Here is a 23,448-nt window from a genome sequence, read left to right as displayed (position 1 = left end):
AATGATGTCAGTGATGGAAGCATACACCTCTCCTCTCCTCTCCTCTCCTCTCCTCTCCTCTCCTCTCCTCTCCTCTCCTCTCCTCTCCTCTCCTCCCCTCCCCTCCCCTCCGCTCCCCTCCCCTCCCCGCTCCCCTCCCCGCTCCCCTCCCCTCCCCGCTCCCCTCTCCTTCCTCTCCCCTCTCCCCGCGCCTTCGCCTCCCTCAGCGCCCGGTCTCACGGCGCCCCCTGGCGGGCCCCGGCGTGTGCAGTGCGCATGCGCGCTGATCTGGGCCGTTGCCATAGCAGCGGGAGCCAACAGGGAGGCGCCGCCATGAGCCCGCCCGAGGTGGAGCCGCTCGTGTGCCGCAAATACGAGATTAAAAGGCGCCTGGGCAAGGGGGTGAGTGCCTGGCGGGGGCTGACCTGGGGGAGCCGGGGTGGCCTGGGAGAGCCGGGGTGGCCGGGGAGAGCTGGGGTGGTCGCGGGAGCTCGGAGAGCCCGTGAGAGCTCAGGGGGCCCGTGTGGAGTTCAGGGCACCGTGAGGGCTCCAGGCGGCCCGAGGGAGTTTAGGGGATGTTTGGGAGTTCAGGCGCCCGTGGGAACTCTGTCTGTCGCTCAGGGCTCTGTGGAAGCTCCAGGTGACCCAGGGGAACTCCGGGGGACTGTAAAAAGTAAATAGTGAAATAGATCTGAGTCTCAAAGTACATTCTCTCTATGCCTGCCAAATCCTTCTACGTTTACTTGTAACCTCATCACTTCAGATCATGCTGCATCAAGTCATATCTTCTCCATAAAATGTATTTTTAAACTTAAGCCAATGGCAATTTCTGAGATATGTCTCCTCAGACAGTCTCTAAACCGTCCCGAGTTATCTGCTTTACTATTCTGGCAGGTCTTTGCTATCATTTACTTGAATTGATACGAGTATTTAAGTATTTCCCTCATTATGTTCACAGAGTCAAGGAGTCACTGAGGTGGAAAAGCCCTCTGAGCCTGTGGAGTCCAGCTGCTCCCCCAGCGGTGCCAAGGCCACCACTGACCCCTGTCTCCCAGTGCCATTAAATTTGTTAAATCCCCCAGGGATGAGGACCCCCCTCTGCCCTGAGGCAGTCTGTGCCAGGGCTGCACAGCCCTTTGCAGAAAAGTTTTTTTCAGTATCCAACCTAAACCTCCCCTGGCACAACTCGAGACTGTTCTGCAGTTGCCAGCAGGATAGTTCTGTACCCCTTACCTGAGGTACTTTGTACAACTGTTTGTACTGCCTGGTGGGGGGGAAGGTCCTTGTGCCATGCTCCAGGACCACACATGTTACTGAGAAGCCTTCTTGATGTCCTTACATAAGTTTTTAATCACTAGGATCGTACACTGATGCTCTTTTGCTTTGTACAAGTATTTAAACAGTAAATGGGCATTTCTGAGCAGGATGTGATCCCTTTGTGCAAAGGTAAAGCAGCTCTACACCTAGGCTGTAGAGAATCCAGATTCACATCTATGGCCTAAAATGAAAAAAACTGGATCTGTACCACAAGTGAGACTGAGTAATCATCATTTGCAAGGATCACAGTCATTTAGAATAAGGAAAACTCAAGTAGAAGTTCCTGTTCCCTTAACAGACAACACAGGTTTTAATTGAAAAAAAAGGTTTAGTGTTGGACCTGACAGTGCTGTGTTAGTGGTTGGACCCCGTGGTTTTGGAGGGCTTTTCCAACCTCAGCAATTCTGGGATGCTGTCACTTCAGACTTGGTAAAAAGTCTCTCTTCTTACCACCCCCCTTTCAGTTCTGAAAGAGCACAGTAAATTGTCCCTGGACTGAGCACCCCAGGTATCCCAGCCTGGCTGCAGAGCAGAGCATCTCCATGGCCCTTCTCTGCAGCTGCTCAAACTCCTCCGTGTCCTTCTTGTACTGAGCAGCTCCAGGCTGGATGCAGTGCTCCAGCTGGGAATCTCACCAAAGTCAAATGTGGGCAATGATCTCTCTCGACCTGCAGCCACACCATGGCTGGAATGAGCCAGGTGCCATTGGCCTCTTGCCACCTGGACACACCTGGGCTCATGTTCAGCCCCTGTCACCAGCACCACCAGGTCCTTTCCGCTTCCTAGCTACTCTGGGAAGTGGAAAACACACACTCCTCCTGCTCAGCTCCCAAGCTTGCATGTTTTATGGGGTTGTTGTGACCCAAGAGCAAGATCCTGGCCCTGTTGACCTATGCACCACTGGCCTGGGCCTATCCATCCCATCCCATCCCATCCCATCCCATCCCATCCCATCCCATCCCATCCCATCCCATCCCATCCCATCCCATCCCATCATCCCATTACCCCATTATCCCATCCCATCCCATTGTCCCATCCCATGCCCAGCTTCTTGGGGCAGCTGGTGCCAGGGCCTCACCACCCTCACAGGGAAGGACTTTTTTCCCAAATCCCATCTAAACTCTGCCCTCTGGCAGTGGGAAGCCCTTCCAAGTTGTGTTGTCCCTCCAGGCCCTTGTCCATCGTTCCTCCTGAGCTCTCTTGGAGCCCTTTCAGTCGCTGGAAGGAGCTCTAAAGTCTCCCTGCAGCCTTCTCTTCTCCAGGCTGCACAACCCCAACCTGTTGGGAAAGATTAAAGTCTTACAAGGAAGTCTCACCGATATGGATGCTTAGCAGAAAGATTTTTAAATGTTGAGTCTGATGAAGGAATAGAGATGGAAGCAAGTTTTGATATAGAAGAAAAGAATTGCTGAGCCAGTCTTACTGGATAACCAAGGAGGCAAAGGGTGTGTTAGTTAGAAGGGGTTTAATGCCTTAGAGCAAAGGATAAACCCACCCCAAACAAGAAGATGTTTTCACCAAGCAGAAAGAGAGCACAGGCAAACAAATCAGCAAATGTTGCAAGTAGAAAAAAGGTCTCAGAATTTTCCACTGCAAGAAAACTGAAAAACAACTTCTAGCTGAATCTGTAATGTACTAACTTTTAGTGATTGGAGAATAGTAACATCAATATGGTAATCATGGTAGTTATGATAGGCTATAGATAATAGTTAAGGTATAGATTGGTTCTACTGTATTAAGATGCTCAGCAAAGAAAAGCATATAATGCATTGTAACCAAGAGAAAAGTATAGAATGCAATGTAACCTAAACCAAAGGGCCTCCAGGCCTGCCTGCAGCTGGAGCTGACATCTGTAGGCACAGCTCTGTCACCCACGACCCTGGACTGCTGTAACCTCTTGGATGGAATAAACTGCATTTTGGATGGAATAAACTGCATTTTGGATACGATAAACTGCATTTTGGATCAACAAACTGCATTTTGGATACAACAAACTGCATTTTGGATACAATAAACTGCATTTTGGATACAAGAAACTGCATTTTGGGGAGCTGCCTGGAGTCCCATTTCCCTCATTTCGGCTCTTACACCAACCCTCTCAGTGTCTCCTGAGTCTGTCTCCTTGGCCTGATCTCTCTGTCCTCCTGTGGCTCCCACCAGCCCTGCTCCAGTCCATCCCTGAGCCCGTCCTGGTGCCGCTGCAGGCCCGGGCTGGGTGCAGGTCCCAGCCCTGTGCTCACCTGTGCTGCTTCTCCACAGGCCTACGGCATCGTCTGGAGAGCCACCGACCGCCAGACAGGAGAAACAGTTGCTGTTAAAAAGATTTTTGATGCTTTCAGGAACAGAACAGATGCTCAGGTGAGAAATTACTGTCCTGGTGTGTTCTGAGACGTGGTGGGATTCCGTAGGTATTTTCAGGACTTTTGTCTCTGGAAGATGATAATTATGCACATAACAATACAGTCTACAGCTATATTGGGATAAAACAAGTAATAAATATCAAGCTTTGTGTATCATGGCATGTATAAAAGAGGAGTAGATTTAACCTTGTCATTGAACTGCATCTCTGTTCTGCTGTTCTCTTGAGGTGATGATAAACTGTTTTTTCTTTATTTCTAGAGAACATTTCGAGAGATTATGTTCCTGCAGGTAATGTCCATGTTCCCCCTCCTCTCTGATTTTTTTGTTATCTATGATGTCTAAGTATTTTCTTCCCACTGTTTCCCAAAATGCAGCAGTCATTGATTAGTGTTGATAAGTCTTTAATTTCTTTTCTACACCATCTTGGCAAAGAGCCTTTCAGGGTGAACCCACCTGAATAAAACACTGTCCATTTGGGCTTGTTTTTACTCTTTCCCCATTTTTAGCAATGTGTCTGCTGCACAGCACATCAGCACCGTCTGTCACTTATTGCTGCTTTGTGGATAGAAACTTTTATCTCTTACATTTTAGCTGCCATGATTGGAGGATGGCTGGGGTGGGAGAGGATTTACACTCCAAAATTGTTTTCCTTCATTATGCTGTAAGCACTTTAATTACTTAAAATAACCTAACCAAAAGAAAAAGGGAAGTTCTGCGGGGAATAGCTTAAGACTACTCTTGTTTTGATACAATTGATCTTATCAGTGGCATTTCAGTTATCTGTTCACTCCTCCTTAGACTTACCATGTAGAAACAGCAATATTTTGGAATAATTTTGTTATAAATTGTGATTTTCTAAGGACGCAAGTGAGGCAGGGCTCATAGAAGAGGTATTTCCTAAGACTGCCAAGTTTAAGTAGGAAAGATATTTTTGTTTTAACTTTTTAGTCATTCATGAAGCCTGAAATAGAAGCTGAAAACTTTAAAGCTAAAAATATAAACAGTTCCTTAGAAATGAACTACCTTAGAAGTTTGATCATCTCTGAAGGTGCAGCACTCCTGGAATGGATGGATGGAGTAGGAGCAGGGGAAAAAAGGATATTTCTTCTGAAGGAAAGGAGTCACTTGGCAGAGGAGGGCAGGGGGAGGGAAGTTAATGTGCTGCTCAGCCCATACTTCCATAACTTCTGGTGCTCAATAGACTTTAAGAATTTTAGTTTCCCCTACTATTTTAAAGGTATCTTGAGGTTCAAGACTGAGGGCTCAGAAAGGGAAAGATGTGAAAAATACTCCCTTATTCATAACTTCATGTTTGTCTTAATTTGTTTGTCTGTGCACAATAATTGTTTTGTTCAATCTTGATGTTGATCACGAGGTCATTTGATGGACTAGGTTATTGTTTTATGTTGTGTATGTCAATTATTCTAATTGAGAAGTTGCTGTAGAGTCTGGGGTGTGAATGATTCTCTGATGCTCTGGTCGTTGCTTGCAGGTTTTGTGTTTGCTGTTCAGTTGTGGTTTACAGGTGTATTTTAGGCCAATTTTAGAATGTCATTTTGGTAGGTGTACTAGTAGCATTATTATTCTTTAAGCAAAGATTAATAGAACTGGCCCTGACAAGGTTTTTTTTTCAAGGTAATGTGGTTTTTTAGTACAGATTGAAGTTTTGTCATGACTTTCTGTTATCAGTTCCAGGGCAAGGCAGTGTGAGACAGTGGAATTTTCCTTCTGAAATAGCACTCAAGTAACACTGCCCAGATTTAGCTGCAACTCTAGAACGATACCCTCTTTTGGGTAAAAACCTTCTTTAGATCATTTGGATGGGTATTGTGGCTATGCTCAGAATGAAAACAAAGTGTGTGATGGGCTGGCTGTGTCTCACTGCCTTGTGAGAGATTTCACAGGTTGCTGCAGGTGAATGGGTTGTTTTGGGAGCTTTCCTGGATGTTACACATTATAAAATGTCACAGTCTTATGAAGTGTTTACAGTGTCACTGGCTGCACAGAAGTGGGAAATAAAAGCTGCTAAAGCTGGGGATGAACTTAAGGATCCCATGATGTCAGTCGTGGGAAATGTTGGTCTGTCAAATGTTAGTCATGGGAAATGTCAATGTCAGTCTGCAGAAATGTGAGGATGGCCTCCACCTGCAGTGTGGTACCTGTGGTACCTGTGTTCAGGTAGCTCTGTCTGATCTCCAAGCAGTCAGTTCCTCAGTGCAGCCTGTGAGTGTCTGAGCCAGCCCTCAGATCGACATGTTCTGATTGGTTGGGGTTTTAACTATCAATGTTGATGACAGCTATGATCTATTTTCATGCCACAATAATTCTAATTCACAATAAAACGTATGATTTTGACAGCTGAGTCTCTTCCCTGTGCAGGAATTTGGAGAACATCCAAATATCATCAAGCTGCTCGATGTTATCCCAGCAGAGAATGACAAGGACATCTACCTCATCTTCGAGTCCATGGGTGAGACTCAGCACTGCAGCAGCCAGACAGACCCAGCCTCTCTTAGGAGTTATCTTTGTTATCACTTTGATAGTGAACGCTCATGATACTATTGATATTTACTGATGTCAATATATTACTGGTGTATTACAGAGACTGATTTACATGCTGTGATTAAGAAGGGGGATTTGCTGAAAGACATCCACAAGTGTTACATTCTCTACCAACTCCTGAAGGCAACTAAATTCATCCACTCAGGGAATGTTATTCACAGGGATCAGAAGGTACATTTCAGTCATGGTCTGTATTCTTGACTCCAGTTTTCTGATGAGCACTAAATAAAATCATAGATTGATTTGGGATGGGAAGGACCTTCAAAGCCCATCCGTTCCCACCTCCTGCCATTGACAGGGCCACCTTCCACTATCCCAGGTTGCTCCAAGCCCTGTCCAGCTTTGGACAATGCCAGGGATGGGGCAGCCACAGCTTCCCTGGACAACCTGTGCCGGGGCCTCACTGTTCTTACAGGGCAGAATTCTTTCCCAATATCTCATCTAACCCTGCCGTGTGCCAGTTCCCAATATCCCATCTAACCCTGTCCTGTGCCAGTTCCCAATAATCCCATCTAACCCTGCCGTGTGCCAGTTCCCAATATCCCATCTAACCCTGTCCTGTGCCAGTTCCCAATAATCCCATCTAACCCTGCCGTGTGCCAGTTCCCAATATCCCATCTAACCCTGTCCTGTGCCAGTTCCCAATATCCCATCTAACCCTGTCCTGTGCCAGTTCCCAATATCGCATCTAACCCTGCCCTGTGCCAGTTCCCAATATCCCATCTAACCCTGCCCTGTGCCAGTTCCCAATATCCCATCTAACCCTGTCCTGTGCCAGTTCCCAATAATCCCATTTAACCCTGCCCTGTGCCAGTTCCCAATATCCCATTTAACCCTGTCCTGTGCCAGTTCCCAATATCCCATCCAACCCTGCCCTCTGCCAGTGGGGAGCCATTCCCCTCTGTGCTGTCCAGGCTGTTTTCAAAGTCCCTCTCGAGCTCTCTTGGCACCCCTTGAGGCACTTGAAGGGGCTCTAAGGTCTCCCCTGGAGCCTTTTCTCCCCATAGCCCCAGCTGTCCCACCCTGTGTCCGTAGGGGAAGTATGAAGAAATGTTCAAGTATGAGACCAGTAAAAGAACTTGATAATTGCTATTGAGAGGGTACAAGGCTGATGGGTTGTGCTGTGTCCCCTGCAGCCCTCCAACGTGCTGCTGGATGCCCAGTGCCGGGTGAAGCTCTGTGACTTCGGGCTGGCGCGCTCGCTGTGCCAGCGGGGGGAGCCCCGGCCCGGCCCCGCGCTCACCGAGTACGTGGCCACGCGCTGGTACCGAGCGCCCGAGATCCTGCTGGCCTCCCGCCGGTGAGTCACCGAGGGCAGCCTGGCCCTGCACCGCTCGCACGTCTCTTTGTCTAAGAGCCTTCAGTCTTGCCGTTGTCAGTGTCGCCAGATGCGGTGTCACGTCAGCAGTCTGTTCTCTCAGTGTACAATACAACTTCTGCAACACAAAAACCTCTTAACATGGACATGTCCTTCCTGTTGTGAAGAACGCCAATCACTTGTTTTTAGAATTTTAAAAGTTTAATAGTAATAAAATGGTTATAAAAATAGTAATACTATTAGAGTAATAATAATTTGGACAAATTGAATTAGGACAATATGAGACAATAGAGACAAAGAGTTATGGACATCCTGGTACCTCTTTCTGGTCAGCACTAGCCCGAAAAAGGACCCACCCACGTTAACAGAAGATTAACCCTTAAAAACAATAGCCTGTTGCATATTCATACACTTCATACATAATGCATAAATTCCATTCAAACACAGGATTCTGTCTGGTCAGTGTCTTCTAATCCTAACAGTGCATTTGAGGCAGGAAGCAGTTAGTTTCTTCTGATAAGAAGGCAATAAATTCTTTTTCTCTGAAAGATTTAGGTGTCCTGTGGCTGCTATCTGGTGTGAGTGGCTCATTCCTTTCTTAAAAAATCCCACTAACATAGTTCTTATTTTAACTGCAAAAGTAACCTTTTAATTACAAGACTACATTTATTATTAAAATGGTAATACAGCACTACTAATCAATACACCAAAATACATATGGTAAATATCTGTGTAGAGCCATATAATATGCACTTTTCACACTGTGTTCTTAGAGTGTCAATGGACATACACAAGCAGCTCATCTGCTTGTCACCCTTTCTCCCACCAGACCTAAGTCTTCTCCCTTAAACGCACAACTTTCCAACATCTACTTGAGAACGTGAATCCTCTTTTCCAAATTGAAGCAGTGCTTTTTGATAGACTTTCATGAAATATTCCCTAATCAAATTTTAAACCAGCTGCCTGTTTGTCGGGCTTAGTCCTTTAAAAATTAAATACGAAAAACCAGAAAAGTCAATAAATAGATGCAGGGTATTAGCCCATATTTTAAATGTGGGTATTTTGCAAACTGTCCTATACCCACTGTTTGGCATTTATTTTGCTTAAAAATGTAATTCTTAAGTAATTGTAACTACTTTGTACGTGCATTATGACCAAAGAACAATGTGTATCTTCATTCTTGGTCATATGAAAAGGGTGTAATACCTTTAATATATTACCTTGTTCTAGCATTTCCCTGTAACGTATTTCCTTTTATGGTTTCTTAGACTAGACTTTGAGTAGGATAAATCTCCTTTCTCTTTCATGCTTGCCAGTCTCATGATTCCCAAATGTTATTCAATTTATTCAATTTAAAGTTCAATCCTGTGAGCATTTATATTTGAGAAGTCACCAAGCACGCTTTCTAGCAAATAAGTCAATGCAGGTGATGTGAATACCAGGTACAGGAAAATATTTGCTTGATTTAATCCTACTTCTGTTCTGTTCCTGTTGGTAGTTACACTAAGGGTGTGGACATGTGGAGCATTGGCTGTATTCTTGGAGAGATGCTGCTTGGAAAGCCTCTTTTTCCTGGAACATCAACAATGAACCAGATAGAGCAGATCCTGAGGGTCATCCCTGCTCCGTCCCCAGAAGGTAGGACCCTGCTGTGGGGAAAGGGATCTAGAGAAGGGGCTCAGTGGAAGAAAGCAGCCTGGCTAGGTCAGGGAAGGAGGTATCTCATTCATTCTGGCACCTTTCCAAAGGAATTAAAATCCTCATCTTGAATGTCAGTGTTAGAGAAAACTCAAAAATTCAGATGTCATGGTGCTCTGCATCTCTTGCTGTGAGAATGGAAGTTTATGAAGTGTATGATTAATAAACAGGAATTAAAAAATCAGTTTAGAAAATTCGTAAGTAAGTATTCCATCCCCCTTCCATAGATCTCCGACCGAGTTCTGTGTGGATAATTTCCTGATTATTATCAAATACTGGCTTTCCTTCATAAACTATGCAGCTCTGCTAATCCTCATCTTGGCAGTAACAGTATGTTTTAATTCTTGCAGATATTTTGGCTCTGCAGTCAGAGTACAAGGCCTCAGTTATTAAGCACATGAGTTCCAGGTAAGCCTGAGGTGTTTGTGGGTCTCAGATCATCTAATGTGCCAGAACCCTGGAGTCATGGAACCACAGAGCAGTTTGGGTGGGAAGAGACCTCAAGTCTCACCTCATTCCACCCCCTGACATCGACAGGGACACCTTTCACTAGACCAGGCTGCACTGAGCCCCATCCAACCTGGGCTTCCAGGGATGGGGCAGCCACAGCTTCTCCAGGAAACCATTCCAGTCCCTCAGTACCCTCACAAGCAATAATTCCTTCCCAGTACCCCATCTAACCCTGCCCTCTGGCACTGGGAAGCCCTTCCCACTTGTGCTGTCACTCCACACCCTTGTTGAAAGTCCCTCTCCAGCTGCCTTTGAGCCTCTTACAGACTGGAAGGGGCTCTAAGTTGTCTCCTTAAATAAAAATTATTTAAAATATGAGTAAGATTTGGTGCTTAAAACTGATTTTTTTCAAGATACTTTCTTCTTCATTATGTTCACAATTGTATTTAGGATTTCAAAATCCAAAACCAGATTTTTAAATTTTATCTTCTCTGTAAATTACAGAGAAGTATGTTTCTATAATCTCACTTCTAGATTTGCAGGATCATGGGGCTGGGAAGTGATGAGCTTTAAGGTTCCTTCCTGGCCAAACCATTTTAGGATTCAGTGATTATGGCACACTTGATGAGTGAACTTGTGCCCGGTGTCACCTTGGCGTGATCCTGCAGCTGTCATTCCTGCCTTCTCTGGAAATTAGACACTGGGAACTTGTATCATTTTCTTCTGACTTCTAGGCAGCGAGTAGCATTTGAGGAGATTTTCCCATCCTCCACTCCACTGCCTGCCTTGGATCTGCTGAAGAAACTTCTGGTCTTTAACCCTGACAAACGGCTGACGGCAGAGGAGGCTCTGCAGCATCCTTACGTGAGCAGGTGAGAGTGACACCAGTGTGCAGCTTCCCCTGGTGTCTTCTGAGACATTACAAACCTGCTCTTGGCACAAATTTTCTTTAAATGCATTACAGAAAAAATGGCAAAGCTAATTCTTTATTTTCTCCAACCCTGTTTACATGAGATTGTTTAACAATCCTGTTTAAATTTTAATACTCTGTTTCCAGTCAGTGAATTATATGATGTGTTCTCATTCCCTCAGATTCCACTGTCCTTCCAGGGAGCCCTCTTTGGATTTTGATGTGATCCTTCCTTTGGGTGACGATGTCCAGCTGTCTGTGGCAGAATATAGAAATAAATTATATGAGGTACTTTCATGCTGCTTTCCCAAATCCTAACCCTCCAGGTAGCCTGCCATTCTTGCACACACTTAACAAATTCTGTCATTGTCTTGTCTCTGTGTTCCCCTGGGTTTTCTGTACCCGGTGGCACAGTTACACCTGGGTGTTTGATCAGTTCCATACTGTCCTAATCTTTGAGAGACTTTTACGTGTAAAATTCCCACAGGACAAATAAAAATCTCTGAAGCATGATGTTTGAGAAAGATTCACAGAATGGTTTGGGTTGAAAGGTACTTTAAAGATCATCTAGTTCTGAAATTATACTTGTTACTTACCCTGTAAAATAAATTGCAGATATTTATAAGTATTCTTCTTTGTTTTGATGTTTTATTTTTCTGCTGTATTGCTGTGTTAAGTCCAACTAGCTTTTCTGTTCTGCAGATGATCCTTGAAAAGAAGTCAAAGAGCCTTCCAAAGGAGCCAGGGCAGAGAGAAAACACTCAGCTGAGCCAGTCTGAGTGCAGCACAGCTCTGCCAGGTGACAGCTCAGAGGCTGCACCCACCAGGAAAGGGCAGCAAGAGCCAGCACCCCCTCTGCTAAACCCTCCACATGTGCACCCCGGAGCCACAGCTGGGGCCAGCCAGAGCAAGGATTTGGGGCAGAGATCACAGATGAGTGTGATGATGTACAACCCCATCACACACACCACTGTGCAGAGTGGGTACCACCCTCCTACACCGGGGTGTGACCCACCTTGGGGTGTTGCTGTGGGGAAGAGAGCGTGAGTGCTGTAAAATAAATGAAGGGAATTTGCATGGTAAAATGAGGGGCTGGGAGTGTGGGAGGGAAATGACATGAGAACAAAGCACTGGTGAATGAGTGTTGACTATGGGACTGTCCCTGCCTCAGTCAATGTGCTCTGTGTTCTTCTGATTTTCCTACTTTCTCTCATGTTTCTCCTTCTGCAGGAAATGCAAATCCTGGTGCTGGGATCAGGAACTGTTCTGCACCACCTCAACAGTCCAGAATCTCCAACAATGAGAAACTAGGGAGACAAATCACATGGCCAAACACTCGGCTCTCTCCTACAAGTGTGCAGAACCTTTACAATGTGAGTAGCTTAACTTCCAGCCCTTACCTGTGGTAGCCTGGGTCACAGCAACCCCCCAGAGTGGCTGGAAAGCTGGAAAAGGTCACCTGTTGGTGCTGATGACAGCAGCTGAACATGAGCCCAGGTGTGCCAAGGTGGGCAAGAGGCCAGTGGCACCTGGCTTGTGGCAGCCACGGTGTGGCCAGACACCCAGGGCAGTGACCATCCCCTTGCTGGGCACTGCTGAGGGACCTCCAGCCCTGGGGGCAACTTTGGGCTCTTCACAACAAGAAAGGAGGGGCCCCACTGAGGGGCTGGAGTGTGTCCAGAGAAGGGAACAGAGCTGGGGGGAACAGAGCTGCTGGAGCTGCAGCAGCAGCTGTGGAGAGAAGGAGGCACAGGGAGGACCTTCTCACTCTCTGCAGCTCCCTGACAGGAGGGTGCAGCCAGGTGGGGTCAGGGTCTGCTCAGGAAACAGTGATGGGATGAGAGGAAACGGCCTCAAGTGGTTCCAGGACAGGTTTAGTTGGATACTGGAAGAAACCCATCTGCAAAGGGCTGTGCAGCCCTGGCACAGATTCCTCAGGGCAGTGGTGGAGTCCCCATCCCTGGGAGGGTTTAACAGATTTAATGGCACTTGGGGACAGGGGTCAGTGGTGGCCTTGGCAGTGCTGGGGGAGCAGCTGGACTCAGTGGGCCCAGAGGGCTTTTCCAACCCTAGCAATTCTCTGATTTCATGATTCTCTGGATCTAAGGAGTTGCTCTTGCTGAGCTGTGAGGGTGTCAGTCCTGTTCTCTCTGCTCCTCCCTCTTCCCTGATTTTGGCCATGCTTCCTTGGAAAAGTCCTCCCCCTCACTGGCTTCTTGCTTCTTGAATGACCTCTTGCTCCTGCTTTTTTCCTTCCTGAGCTGCCTGCTGACTGCTGGCACCTGCAGAGGTGATGGAAGAAGCTTGTGACAAAGGAAGAGTATGGAAGGAGGCAGCACAGATTCACTGAATCACAGACTGCCTGGGTTGGAAAGGACCTAAAAACTCACATGGTTCCATCCCTGCCATGGTCAGGAACAGCTTCCACTAGTCCAGGTTGTCAGAAACCTTCAACCATTTCCAGTAGCACACTTGTAGCCCACCTTTCAGCCCCTCTGATTTGGAATCCCTTCCAAAATGTTTTCAGAGAAAGAGAAGCCATTAATTCCCCAGGGTGAGATTGTAGAGCATGCTGCACATGCAGGTGTAGACATTATCAATGCATTTGGAAGGATCTTTAGGGAATTCTGACCAATTTTCTGTGATAAGAGCAGAAGAGAGAGATCAGCCTACACATGCCCTGAGTTTGTGTTTGTTTCCTGAGAGAATAGTACTGACCAAAGCCAAACCTGTATCTTATTTGCACTCCAGAAAGCTGACTCCAGCTTATTAACTTTTCTTGGCTTTTCTTTCTCACACAGAATCCCAGAAATTCTCAGTGTCCCAGCAAAGATGTTCGTCCCCTTCTGAAGCCCAGTAAAAAGATGTTCCAGATCACTGCAAATGTGGGAGCTGCAGGTGATCCAAGGGCATCCATGGGCAGCTACTCCCAGGCCTATGGAACCATCAGTAAATCTGCACTGCAGAGCCTTCCAATAGCAAAGGCCCCCAAGAACCCTGAGCAGTGACTGTGGAGATGTTGCATACAGGTGAAGTACAGCTCATCCCTCAGCCCCTGACAGGGCAAGAGCAGCAGCAGGGGAGAGCACACCAGGAGGAAATGCTTTATTCACTGCTTAGGACAACGTCCTCCTCTCCTCTGGACAAGCTCATGGGAAAGGCAGTCCCACTCCTCTGCCTTCCAGTCTCAGCAGGCAAGGACACAGCATGTTTGCTCTCACACCCTGAGAACAGGGAATGCTGTCACTTCACACTCCTTGTTTGAATTACTGCAAAAACCACAGAAAACTGCATTGTTCTGATACTTGAGTGGTTTTTAGACATATTCAGGGCCCAGGGGAACCTCCTGAAGTTCAACAAGGCCTAGTGCAAGGCCAAGAAAATGCTCTGAAGGCTTGAGTCCTTCTGCTCTGGAGATAGGCTGGGAGAACTGGAAGTGTCCAGCCTGGAGGACAGAAGGCTCCAGGAACACCTCAGAGCCCCTTCCAGTGCCTAAAGGGGCTCCAGGAGAGCTGGAGAGAGACTTTGGACATGGGCCTGGAGTGACAGGACAAGGGGAATGGCTCCCACTGCCAGAGGACAGGCCTGGATGGGGTGTTGGGAAGAAATCCTTCCCTGTGAGGGTGTGAGGCCCTGGCACAGAGAGCCCAGAGCAGCTGTGGCTGCCCCTGGATCCCTGGAAGTGTCCAAGGCCAGGCTGGACAGGGCTTGGAGCAGCCTGGGACAGTGGAAGGTGTCCCTGCCATGGCAGGCAGGGGTTGGGACTGGGTGACCTTTAAAAGGTCCTTTTCAACCCATTCCAGGATTTTTCAGCAGTCTGCCTAAATGGTGGATATTTTTTTGAGCAGAACAGGTAACTGTTCTCTGAAGACCTAACTCTTCACAGATAACCTTACAGCCCTTCACTCATTTCTATGACTGTTCTAGGCTAGATGAACAGAATTCATTATGGTCTGGTTTTGTTAAAATCAAGTAGAAAAACATTTGAAATACAGGTGGGTTCTTCTATAATATTTAACAGCTTCTCTAGTATGTAATATTTTAATAATAAATCCTTTATATTGCACTGCAGAACCTTGTCTTTCAAGCAGCATTTGCTGTGTTGAGAGGGAAACTGCCTATTGGTAGGGCTGTCTTCTTCAATGAATAATTGGTCATTTTTATTGGTTTTGCTTTCAGAAAGCAATGTTTCATGAGATACTATTGCTGAGACATTGTAAGGTGTTGCCAGTCTACAGTGGGACTACAGGAAACTTGATATTCCTGCTTCAGTGATGATTTTGGATACATTTTCCTCATTAACTTGAAGCTCTTGTGTCCCTGAGGTTTTACTCTACCTGTGATGAATGATTGTTATTGCCCCCAGCTCTCTCAGCTGCTCCAGACCTGTCACCTCATGAACTCCACACTGCTTGGCCAAGGCAGGACTTTAGATGCTTATTTAAACTGAGACTCACCTGAAAAGGTCTCCTAAAGCCAAGCCCTTCTCCATCAATAGCACCTCAGCAGCTTTGAGCTCAGTCCCTAAAGCAGGTAATTCCCTTTGCACAAGGGAAAAAACCAGACCCCACAGGCTCAGGAACTGGTAAACACAAAAGCTGGAGAAGATCAGAACCACAGATTAGGCCAAAACTTTGACTACAACTATTTTTTTGTATGTAATCCTTCAAAAAGGTGCCTCCTGTGTCTGATTCATTGTGAGATACAGAAAAAGTGTAACTGCACCTGAGAAAACACTGAGCTTTAAATACTTTTTTCCAGTTAATACCTGTGTGTGCGTCTGTCTGTATTTATTTTTTCTAGCCCAAACTCAAGTACTGAATTTTCTGGTTTTCTTTTTTCTGAAATTTGAATGTTTTTTTCTGCTGAAAATATTCCTTGAGTTTAACAGAGACTATCACTTAGTTTTGTACAGTAACAGAGACTTGTTTTTTAAGCACGTTGGCATTTTAATTGTTTTATTTGGAACATACTGTGATAAGGTTTGATATCACCTGACTTTATTGAGCAAACTGTGCTGTGGGAGGCTCATGCTGGATACATTTCTGCTCACTAATCAAGAAGAACATTGCCATTGGGGTTTGTAGCCATCATAGACAAGTTTCTTCCTCATCTCCTGTGACAGTCAGTGATTAAATGGAATTAAATAGGATTTCTAGGATCATTTTTTGGTCTTGAAGGTCCCCAGGATTTTGGGCATGAATTTTCCCATTTTCTTGTCTTTGGCATCTGTGTCATATTCCTCTTCACTGGGACTCGTGTGCTCGTCCTTCTTGCAGAACACCTCAAACCTGCTGTAGACTCGCTTCTCCTTCCTCATGTTCTCCATCTTCTTCAGGAGGGTGTCTCTGTCCTCCGACGGCTGCCGCTGCAGGTTCCGTTTCTGGCTCCCAAAGCTCTCTGACCTGTGGATGTTGCAGCTTTTCTCCTTTTCCCCTTTTCTTTCCAAGCTTGTGGTCGACCTGGAGAGGTCGGGGTTGCTGGTGGACGGCAGCTGCTTGGCCAGCTCGGCTCTGTTCTTCTGGCTGTTGGCAGAGATCTGCTCCAGGATCACCTTGGTGTCGTCACGCAGGTTGCTGCTGTACAGGATGTTGGCTGTGGAGGACGGGAACCTCCCTTGCGTTGTCTGGCTGCTCTTGGGGGGCAGTGGTGCTGCGAATTTGGGGGGTTTTTCTTCCTCCATTGCTTCCTGGCAGTCCCCTATGGATGATCGTTTGAGCACCACTGCCTGCTTGTCACATTTCCCACTCTCAGAAGCAGGTTCCTCCTCCAATTTCTTTTCACCTTTTGGGTTCAAAAGCTGCTTCAGCCGTAGTGACCCTTTTCTTAAAAACTCCATGGGATTTTGCTCTTGTTTTGAACAGTCTTCCTCAGATTTGTTGAGAGAGCTGTCAGACCCTTGACTTCTAGACAGGCTTTCTAGAACTGAGGACGTAGTACTTGTCCTCACCTGTGGTTTCTTCATGTCTGTGTTGACTAATTTTGGAGAGTCTTCTCTGAAGGTCACTCTGTCCTTCTTCTCTGGAAGAGCCAGTTTCTGAGTGTCTCCTACAAATATGAGGCTCTCCTTCTCTGGAAGAGGAGGTTTGTTCTCAATGGGGTAAAACCGGGATGACAGCTTGTCCACCTTAGTGCCAAGATGTGCCAGGGGATCTTTACTCAACGCGTCCCCAAGCTGCGGGGTGGATGAGGCCATTCCAAATGCTCTGTCCAAATCTCCATGCATCTTGTAAGTACTGCAGGAGTCTTTGGAGTCCAGCACCCTGCTCTCCAGAATCTTATACTGCACAGATTTGGTACATTTCTTCTCTGTATTCTGAGATTCCTCCTGTAGGTAACCCGAAACAGCTTTGGTGTGGGTGACCGTGCCCCGTTCCATGTCCTTGCCCACAGCTTTGTACTTCTCCAGCAGCTCGGCCACTTTGGAGGAGGCAGCTGTCTTGATGGTTTCATTGTCCTTTGTTAACTCACTGGACATTTGCTCTTTTTGGATCATCTGCACCTTTTCTATTGTGGTGTTGGGCTGATCTAATTTGGCAGCACTGAAAATCAGAGAGGACCTGAGCCTGGAGCTCCTCTGGATCAAGGGATTTATCCTGGACCTGAAGGCATCTGGTTTCATGATCGAGGTTTCTTCACCTGCTCTATCAGAATCTGCAGATTCCTTGGCACTGTCAATTCCCAGTGGCTTGCTGCTGAAGGGCGTGGGGGGTTTGAAGGCTGGGACGAGGTCAGTGGGGTGCTTTGTGAGGGGATCCCCCAGAGCATCATTGTACGCCTCGGACTCCATCGGCATTGGGAGCCCCTCATCTGGTTCCGACTGGTACGCGCTGAGGTACGAAGAAATCCTCCAGTTCCGTAACCCCGTTCTGTTTTCCTGTGTGTTCTTGTCGTCATCCTGCTCTTCATCCTTGTCCTGTAGGAACAGGCGCTGCTCCAAGCTCTGCTTCTGTGTGGGAGAAGTCTGGCAAATGAATTTCTGTCCAATGTTCTGCCTCCGTAGCATCATTCCCATGGGGCCGTTGCCCGTGGGGTTCAGCTGGTCAGAGCCATGTCTCACCTCCCTGGAAGAATTTGAGGGCACGTAGTCCAGCCGTAGGGGGAAACCCTCCTGTGGGAAACTGGGCTCCAGTTCGGGGTATCGGGGTCCCTCTCCGTAGTCTTCCAGTTCATTGAATCCCGGCCTCCCCCCTCGAATCCTCTCAAAGAATCCCTGAGGTCTGCCAGGAAGATGAGGATGTTCAAACTGGTACTGGTAGAACTGGTCCTTCTGGAAATGACTGGATTGGATTTTGAACTCATCCATGTTGTTCATGAACATCTGCCGGGTGTACTGCTTGGCAGAAGCAAAATTTTCAAATGTTCCTTCTGCAAAACTGTGTCTCTTAAAAGCGTCCAGCTCCAGCTGCTTGGAACGGAGGAAGCCCCTGACGGGATCCATCTGGGAATTCTCCATTTCCACCTTTTTGTACATGCGCATGGCCGACCCCTCCACGGTGTGCCGCAGCATGTCATCCCGCCGGAAATTGGACAGGAAGTACCTGTCCGGATCCACCCTGTCCATGAAGGAGGGGAAGAGACTCTCGTCCCTCTGGAACATCAGGGGGCCTTTCTTGGGGAAGAAAGGCATGTTATTGCCAAAGGGAGCCAGGGCAAATGTGTTCTCTGCCTTTGCCAGGACGTTGGCTGGAGGAACCAGAGGCTCCGACTGTGCAAACAAAATGCGGAATTCTTCATCGAAGCTGGCCACCAGCTCACCCTGGAAGATGTGGGCAATGCTCCTGTGAATCTTCTCAAAGGACCACATGAAACTGAAGAGAGAACAGAAGTGATGGAGTAACTCAGCTGTACCTGTTTTCATTAAAACATTTGCTCACCTGAAGCAAATTCTAAATTTTCTGGTTGGGCAGAAATAGGGCAAAATAACGGCAGACAATTCCCCTGCAGCTGTGTGTTACACATGACTGTTCCCAAACCTAACAGCTTGATTGATTTGGGATCACATCTTTGCAGAGAATTTTACAAGGCAATAAATGATTTCTGTTCTAAAAAGCCAGTCAGTCATGTCACCCAGAGCGAGCTGATGATAATCCTTGTGTGAAGCAGATGTTCTTGTCTTCAGCACTGTCAGGAATGACCTGGACAACTCTCAGTGTGTCCCCTCAGCACCTGGCAGGTGACACCAGTCAGGGGGACCCCAAAGCTGGGAGATGTGCCAACAGAACCTCCAAAAAGACAAACCCAAGATCCTACTCCTGGGGTGGCACAGCCTTTCCACCCACACAGTTTGAGGGGACTGAACAGAAGGAGCTGGGCTGGAAATGGGGGAGGAAGATGTTCAGTGTTATGGCGTTCATCTTCCCAAGTCAATCTCTGCTTTTTTTCCCTGTCTGAGTGATGGGATGCAGGGAAGGGATCCCTTACTTTGCCCTGCCTGTGTGTGTAGGTTTGCTGCAGCTGTTAAAACTGTATCACAACCCAGGAGTGTTCCCACCTTTACAGTTCTCTACCACATCCTGCTGGGAATGATGAGGGACACCTTTGTGAGGCTTGGCTGCCTGCTGGGCTTAACCAAAACCCTTAGAATTACTGTTCTTTTTTTTTTTTTTTTTGCCACAGATTTTTTAATTCTTAACATGAAGGAAGCTTGGTTTGGGGTTGTCTGGGCTCAAGGCCTTCTTCAGTTGCTGTATCTACCTCCACTGCAAAATGGAGTACTTTTCCCAAAAAATTGCTACTCAGTGTCCTTACTCAGTCAGCAAAACTTGTGTCCCTGATATCCATGTGGAAGTGCCAGAATGCTGCTTTACCAATTCACCAGCCTGTCTCTCAGAATCCCAGACTGGTCTGGGTTGGAAGGGACCATCACACCTTGTTTCACCCCTTCCACTAGCTCAGGCTGCTCCAAGCCTTGGTGAGCCTCACCTTGAACGCTTCCACAACTTCCTACTTCAGAAGTGATACAATATTGGAAAGCCCAAAGCTATGGGAGTGTGGCAGAAGTAGTCCTGAACAATTTACTCGATGCTCTCAGCATCAAATGTGAGTAATTATTTTCAAACACCAGGGAAAAAAAACAAAGTGAAATCTTACTGTCATGGAATGTGCACTTTAATCAGATTCTTACATTTTTTTCTTCATATACTGTGGTTTTAAATACCCTTAATTCTATTTGCTTAACTTCCACCATGAGAAGCAACTCATGGTAGGCTTGGATCAACCTGGGCTAGAAGTTTCCCTGCCAACAGCACGGGGAGAAACCATATGAGCTTTAGGGTCTGTCCAACCCAAACCATTCTGTGATTCTATGATTACATTCTCAGAGCATGACAGGTGTTTACCCCATCACCCTTTTAATATGTGAAGGAGAAATTCTTCTACTGCAACTCACTAAAAACATTTATTCCGCCAGAAATTAATGCCTCAGCTGGTAAGATTGTTATTCCCAAAAGAATGGTAATGTGTTAATGGCTGATCTCAATCCTAACTAAAACCACCCCCCACTAAAACCAGCCACCTCTCTGTTGCCCAGAGCAGCTGTGGCTGCCCCATCCCTGGAAGTGTCCAAGGCCAGGGTGGATGGGGCTGGGAGCAGCCTGGGATAGTGGAAGGTGTCCCTGCCCATGTGGGGCTGTGGGGGTGGAACAAGATGAGCTTTAAAGTCCCTTCTCACACAAACCATGCTGTGATTTGATGATTCTGTGAGTGGGGGTCAAAGTTCATTTGGTCCAGGCTAAGAAGCAAATCTTGCACTCCTTATGCTATGGCAAATTCTCCCTTGGAATCAGATGGGAGCTGAGCTCCTCTGCAGCCAGCCCTGTGCACAAAGCACTGAGTGTGTCTCTCTGAGCTGGACAGGGCTCCTCACCTGTAGTTGCCACTCAGCACTACCATGCAGTCCACCAGCAGGAACTTCTCCTTCAGGTGCCCCTTGAAGGACATCCCCGTGCGGCAGTAGTAGGTTGGGCCAGACACCGTCCTCACCCTCAGGAACTGCAAACCAGAAAGGCTCTGACTCAGATGGGACCCTCATTCCCTCCCCTGCCCCTTCTTCCCTGCCTCCTTTTAACCCATCCACCCCCACTGGAGTTATCCAGCTCCAGTGGTTCTGCCTGCTCACACCGATGTACAAACCCCTTTCTCAGCACTTCTCCAGCCCTCAGCCCGTGTTGTGCCAGCTCTCCTGGCTTTCTTCACTTCATCTTTCACCAGGTTCTCCCCCTTCTCAGGTGCTTCCTGCCATACTGGCCCTCTGTGTGCAGGACACACCCCCTCAGGACACCCATCATGTAGGGCAGGTCTTTGCTCACCTCCACATAGTTGAGGTTGACTCTGCACTTGGCAGCTGTGTCGAGGAAGAGCTGGGAGTTCATTTCATCCAGCAGGATGTAGACAGGCACCCGGCGAGAAGCAGCATCCAGCACCTCATACAGCAGATCCACGTCGGTGAAAACGTCCATCACGATGGCCACCACCTGGGAAGGGATGCAGGAAGGACTCATCCCTCATGAGCCCCTGACCACCCGTGTATCCCAGCTTCTCACACCCCAGAGCTGCCCTGTTCCCATCTCAGCTTCCTTCTGAAACAGGGACCATCCCAATTAAAGGTCCCCTTAAGCACTGTGGGCCCCGAACTGGAAGGAGAATTTCTGCCCAGGAAGGTGCATGTTCTGTGTATGCAGTTGAGGAGAAACCTCCCTGCGTGCTTCCTGACTCATCAATCCAATAGTTCCATGAATTTTTTGGCCATGTAATCACACTGGATGGTGTATGGAGCTGGTCCCCCCACTCCAACATCCCCGTGCCATTTTTAGGTAACTTCCTGGCCAGATTCAGGCAGCCATTCTCAGCTGCATCCATGTGCTGATTTTATGGGGAGCAGCTTCACAGGTCTCCCTTCCTGTCTTTCCCAGCTCCCTGAGTGCAAATACTTGATGGAAAAGGCGTAAGGAAGGAGTAAAACTCTTCTCAGTGGTGCCCAAGGAAAGGACAAGGACAGACTAAAACACAAGAAATTACAGTTCAGTTACAGAAAAGCTTCTGGGACTGTAAGGAGACCATCAGCATAGGAACAGGCTGTCCAGAAAGGTTTAGTCTCCACCTTTGGAGATGCTCAAGGACGCATCCTGAGTGACCCTCTCTAACTGACCTCCTCTGAGCAGGGGGGTGGACAGGACCAGCTCTAGAGGCCCCTTCCAATCTCTAATGTTTTGGGATTCTGTGAACTCTTGGTGTGTTTTAGCAAGGCCTAGGGCACGGTGCCATGACAGCAGAGCAGAGACAAGTTTTGGTGCAGTCAATGCTGGATTTGGATCATCCTGCTCCTCTGTCAGGTTCTGGAAGCAAAGTTCAGGAAATTAGCAGAGGACCTGATGTTCCTCAGCCTGGAGAAGAGAAGGCTCCAGGAAAATTTTACAGTCCCTTCCAGTGCCTAAAGTGGCTCTGAGAGCTCAGGAGGAACTTTGGACAAGGGCCTGGAGTGACAAAACAAAGGGAGTGGTTTTACACTGCCAGAGGGCAGAGTTAGATGAGATATTGGGAAGAAATTGTTCCCTGTGAGGGGGATTAGGCCCTGGCACAGCGTGCCCTGGCTGCCCCATTCCTGAAAGTGTCCAAGACCAGGCTGGAGGAGGCTTGGAGCAACCTGGGCTAGTGGGAGGTGTCCATCCCCATGGCAGGGGGGTGAACTGGATGAGCTTTAAGGTCCCTCTGACCCAAACCACTGCACTGTGATTCTCCTCCTGATGCTTCTCTGGCACATGTGTGGTTTTACCTCTGCTCTGGCTGGGCTCTCCCTGTCTCACCTGCTGAGCTGCTCGGATCATCCTGCGAGCCTCCTCCTTGATGCTGGGGTTGTCTGGCGGGGGTGGCTGCACCAGCGTGGTCACCTCTGTTCCCCTGAAGCCGAAGACCATCGGCCAGCCCAGGTCGAGCTCAGGCACGGCCAGGTCTGAGTTCATGGGCCAGTACGTCCCAGAGGACCCGTCCATGTCATTGTCCCCCGCCGTGTCCGTGCTGCCCTCCTGGTTGGCGTACTGGGGCTTCTGGAGGTTCTGGATGATGTGCTCCACCTCGGAGCCACAGAGGAAATCTGGGGCCGCCTCCTCGGCCAGGAAGCGCTGGTAGCTCTCCTTGCCCTCCTCCGTGAGCACATCCAGGGCCAGGCGGTAGTACTCCTTGTAGTGGGGGGGAAGGTAGTTGGGGTCCAGGGGGTTGTCCCCCTGGGAGGAGCTTTGGGATCGACGAGCCATCGGGGGAGGGAGAGCTGGAGGAGAACAAAGAACATCCCTGAGATACAGCAGTGTCGTGACAGCAACACATCCAACACATCTTCCTCAGGGAGCAAAGGCACAGATTAAAACTACATGGAGCAATGCTGGAGAAAGTTCAATTCAAAGGCATGGGAGACTAAAATTAGGCAGGGGTGTGAGTCACTTAACCATTACCTTCATAGAGTTAACTGTTCTGGGCCAAAATATGGAACAAATCAGCCACGCAGCCCTGGGATAAGCGAGGCCAATGCATCCAACAGAATGATCAACTTTCTCTTTTAGGCTGCTGGTTGCTAAGCTTCAATTTATTGTTTGTTTGAAAGTCAAGAGCAAAGCTCTAGGTGGTTATTATCTACACCCAATTAAAATTAATTTCCAAATGCTACAGAAGTTATTTACTATGTGTAATGTGGCCCTGCCTGAACACAAGGACACCCTCTGGACCCTTACAGATTGGGTTATCACCATCTCAGCACATGAACAGAAGCAGAGGGTGCTGCAGGGGTGACCTGCTGGTGTAACACAGTCAGAAGCAGAGGAGTCTCCATGAGATGAATGAAGAAATAAAAAACAAGGGATGT

The 23,448-nt window shown here is 47.7% G+C and overlaps 2 protein-coding genes across 3 annotated transcripts; one reads left to right on the top strand and one right to left on the bottom strand.

Moving 5' to 3' along the window:
• The first annotated feature begins 292 nt into the window (after positions 1–292).
• On the top strand, positions 293–15,360 carry MAPK15 (mitogen-activated protein kinase 15). 2 transcript variants are annotated; one of them, XM_066571349.1, is made up of 13 exons: positions 293–381; positions 3,556–3,654; positions 3,916–3,945; positions 6,037–6,127; positions 6,260–6,390; positions 7,356–7,519; positions 9,036–9,175; positions 9,586–9,643; positions 10,420–10,557; positions 10,778–10,883; positions 11,298–11,394; positions 11,826–11,968; positions 13,397–15,360. In XM_066571349.1, the coding sequence occupies exons 1-13, from the start codon at positions 313–315 to the stop codon at positions 13,601–13,603; spliced, it is 1,473 nt and encodes a 490-aa protein (XP_066427446.1). In that variant the 5' UTR covers positions 293–312; the 3' UTR covers positions 13,604–15,360. The 2 variants fall into 2 exon arrangements, with proteins under 2 accessions (XP_066427446.1, XP_066427445.1); XM_066571348.1 differs by having other exon boundaries at positions 11,298–11,574.
• Positions 15,361–15,595: 235 nt separating this feature from the next.
• Positions 15,596–22,860, bottom strand: FAM83H (family with sequence similarity 83 member H). Its single transcript, XM_066571357.1, has 4 exons — positions 22,400–22,860; positions 20,906–21,070; positions 20,464–20,588; positions 15,596–18,406 (listed from the first exon to the last, which is right to left on the bottom strand). Exons 1-4 carry the CDS (start codon positions 22,844–22,846, stop codon positions 15,757–15,759), a joined length of 3,387 nt encoding a protein of 1,128 aa, XP_066427454.1. The 5' UTR covers positions 22,847–22,860; the 3' UTR covers positions 15,596–15,756.
• Positions 22,861–23,448: the final 588 nt, after the last annotated feature.

The sequence above is a fragment of the Molothrus aeneus genome, unplaced genomic scaffold, assembly GCF_037042795.1.
Source record: "Molothrus aeneus isolate 106 unplaced genomic scaffold, BPBGC_Maene_1.0 scaffold_43, whole genome shotgun sequence".
NCBI lineage: Eukaryota > Metazoa > Chordata > Aves > Passeriformes > Icteridae > Molothrus > Molothrus aeneus.
This window is presented reverse-complemented; position numbering and strand designations above follow the sequence as displayed.

Coding starts and splice junctions, on each gene's coding strand:
- MAPK15 (XM_066571348.1), top strand. CDS start 313: ATGAGCCCGCCCGAGGTGGAGCCGCTCGTGTGCCGCAAATACGAGATT. Junction 10,884..11,297: donor ATAGAAATAAATTATATGAG/GTACTTTCATGC, acceptor TCTGTTCTGCAG/ATGATCCTTGAAAAGAAGTC. Junction 11,969..13,396: donor GTGTGCAGAACCTTTACAAT/GTGAGTAGCTTA, acceptor TTTCTCACACAG/AATCCCAGAAATTCTCAGTG.
- FAM83H (XM_066571357.1), bottom strand. CDS start 22,846: ATGGCTCGTCGATCCCAAAGCTCCTCCCAGGGGGACAACCCCCTGGAC. Junction 21,071..22,399: donor TGATCCGAGCAGCTCAGCAG/GTGAGACAGGGA, acceptor ATCCCTTCCCAG/GTGGTGGCCATCGTGATGGA. Junction 18,407..20,463: donor GTGCTGAGTGGCAACTACAG/GTGAGGAGCCCT, acceptor TTCTCTCTTCAG/TTTCATGTGGTCCTTTGAGA.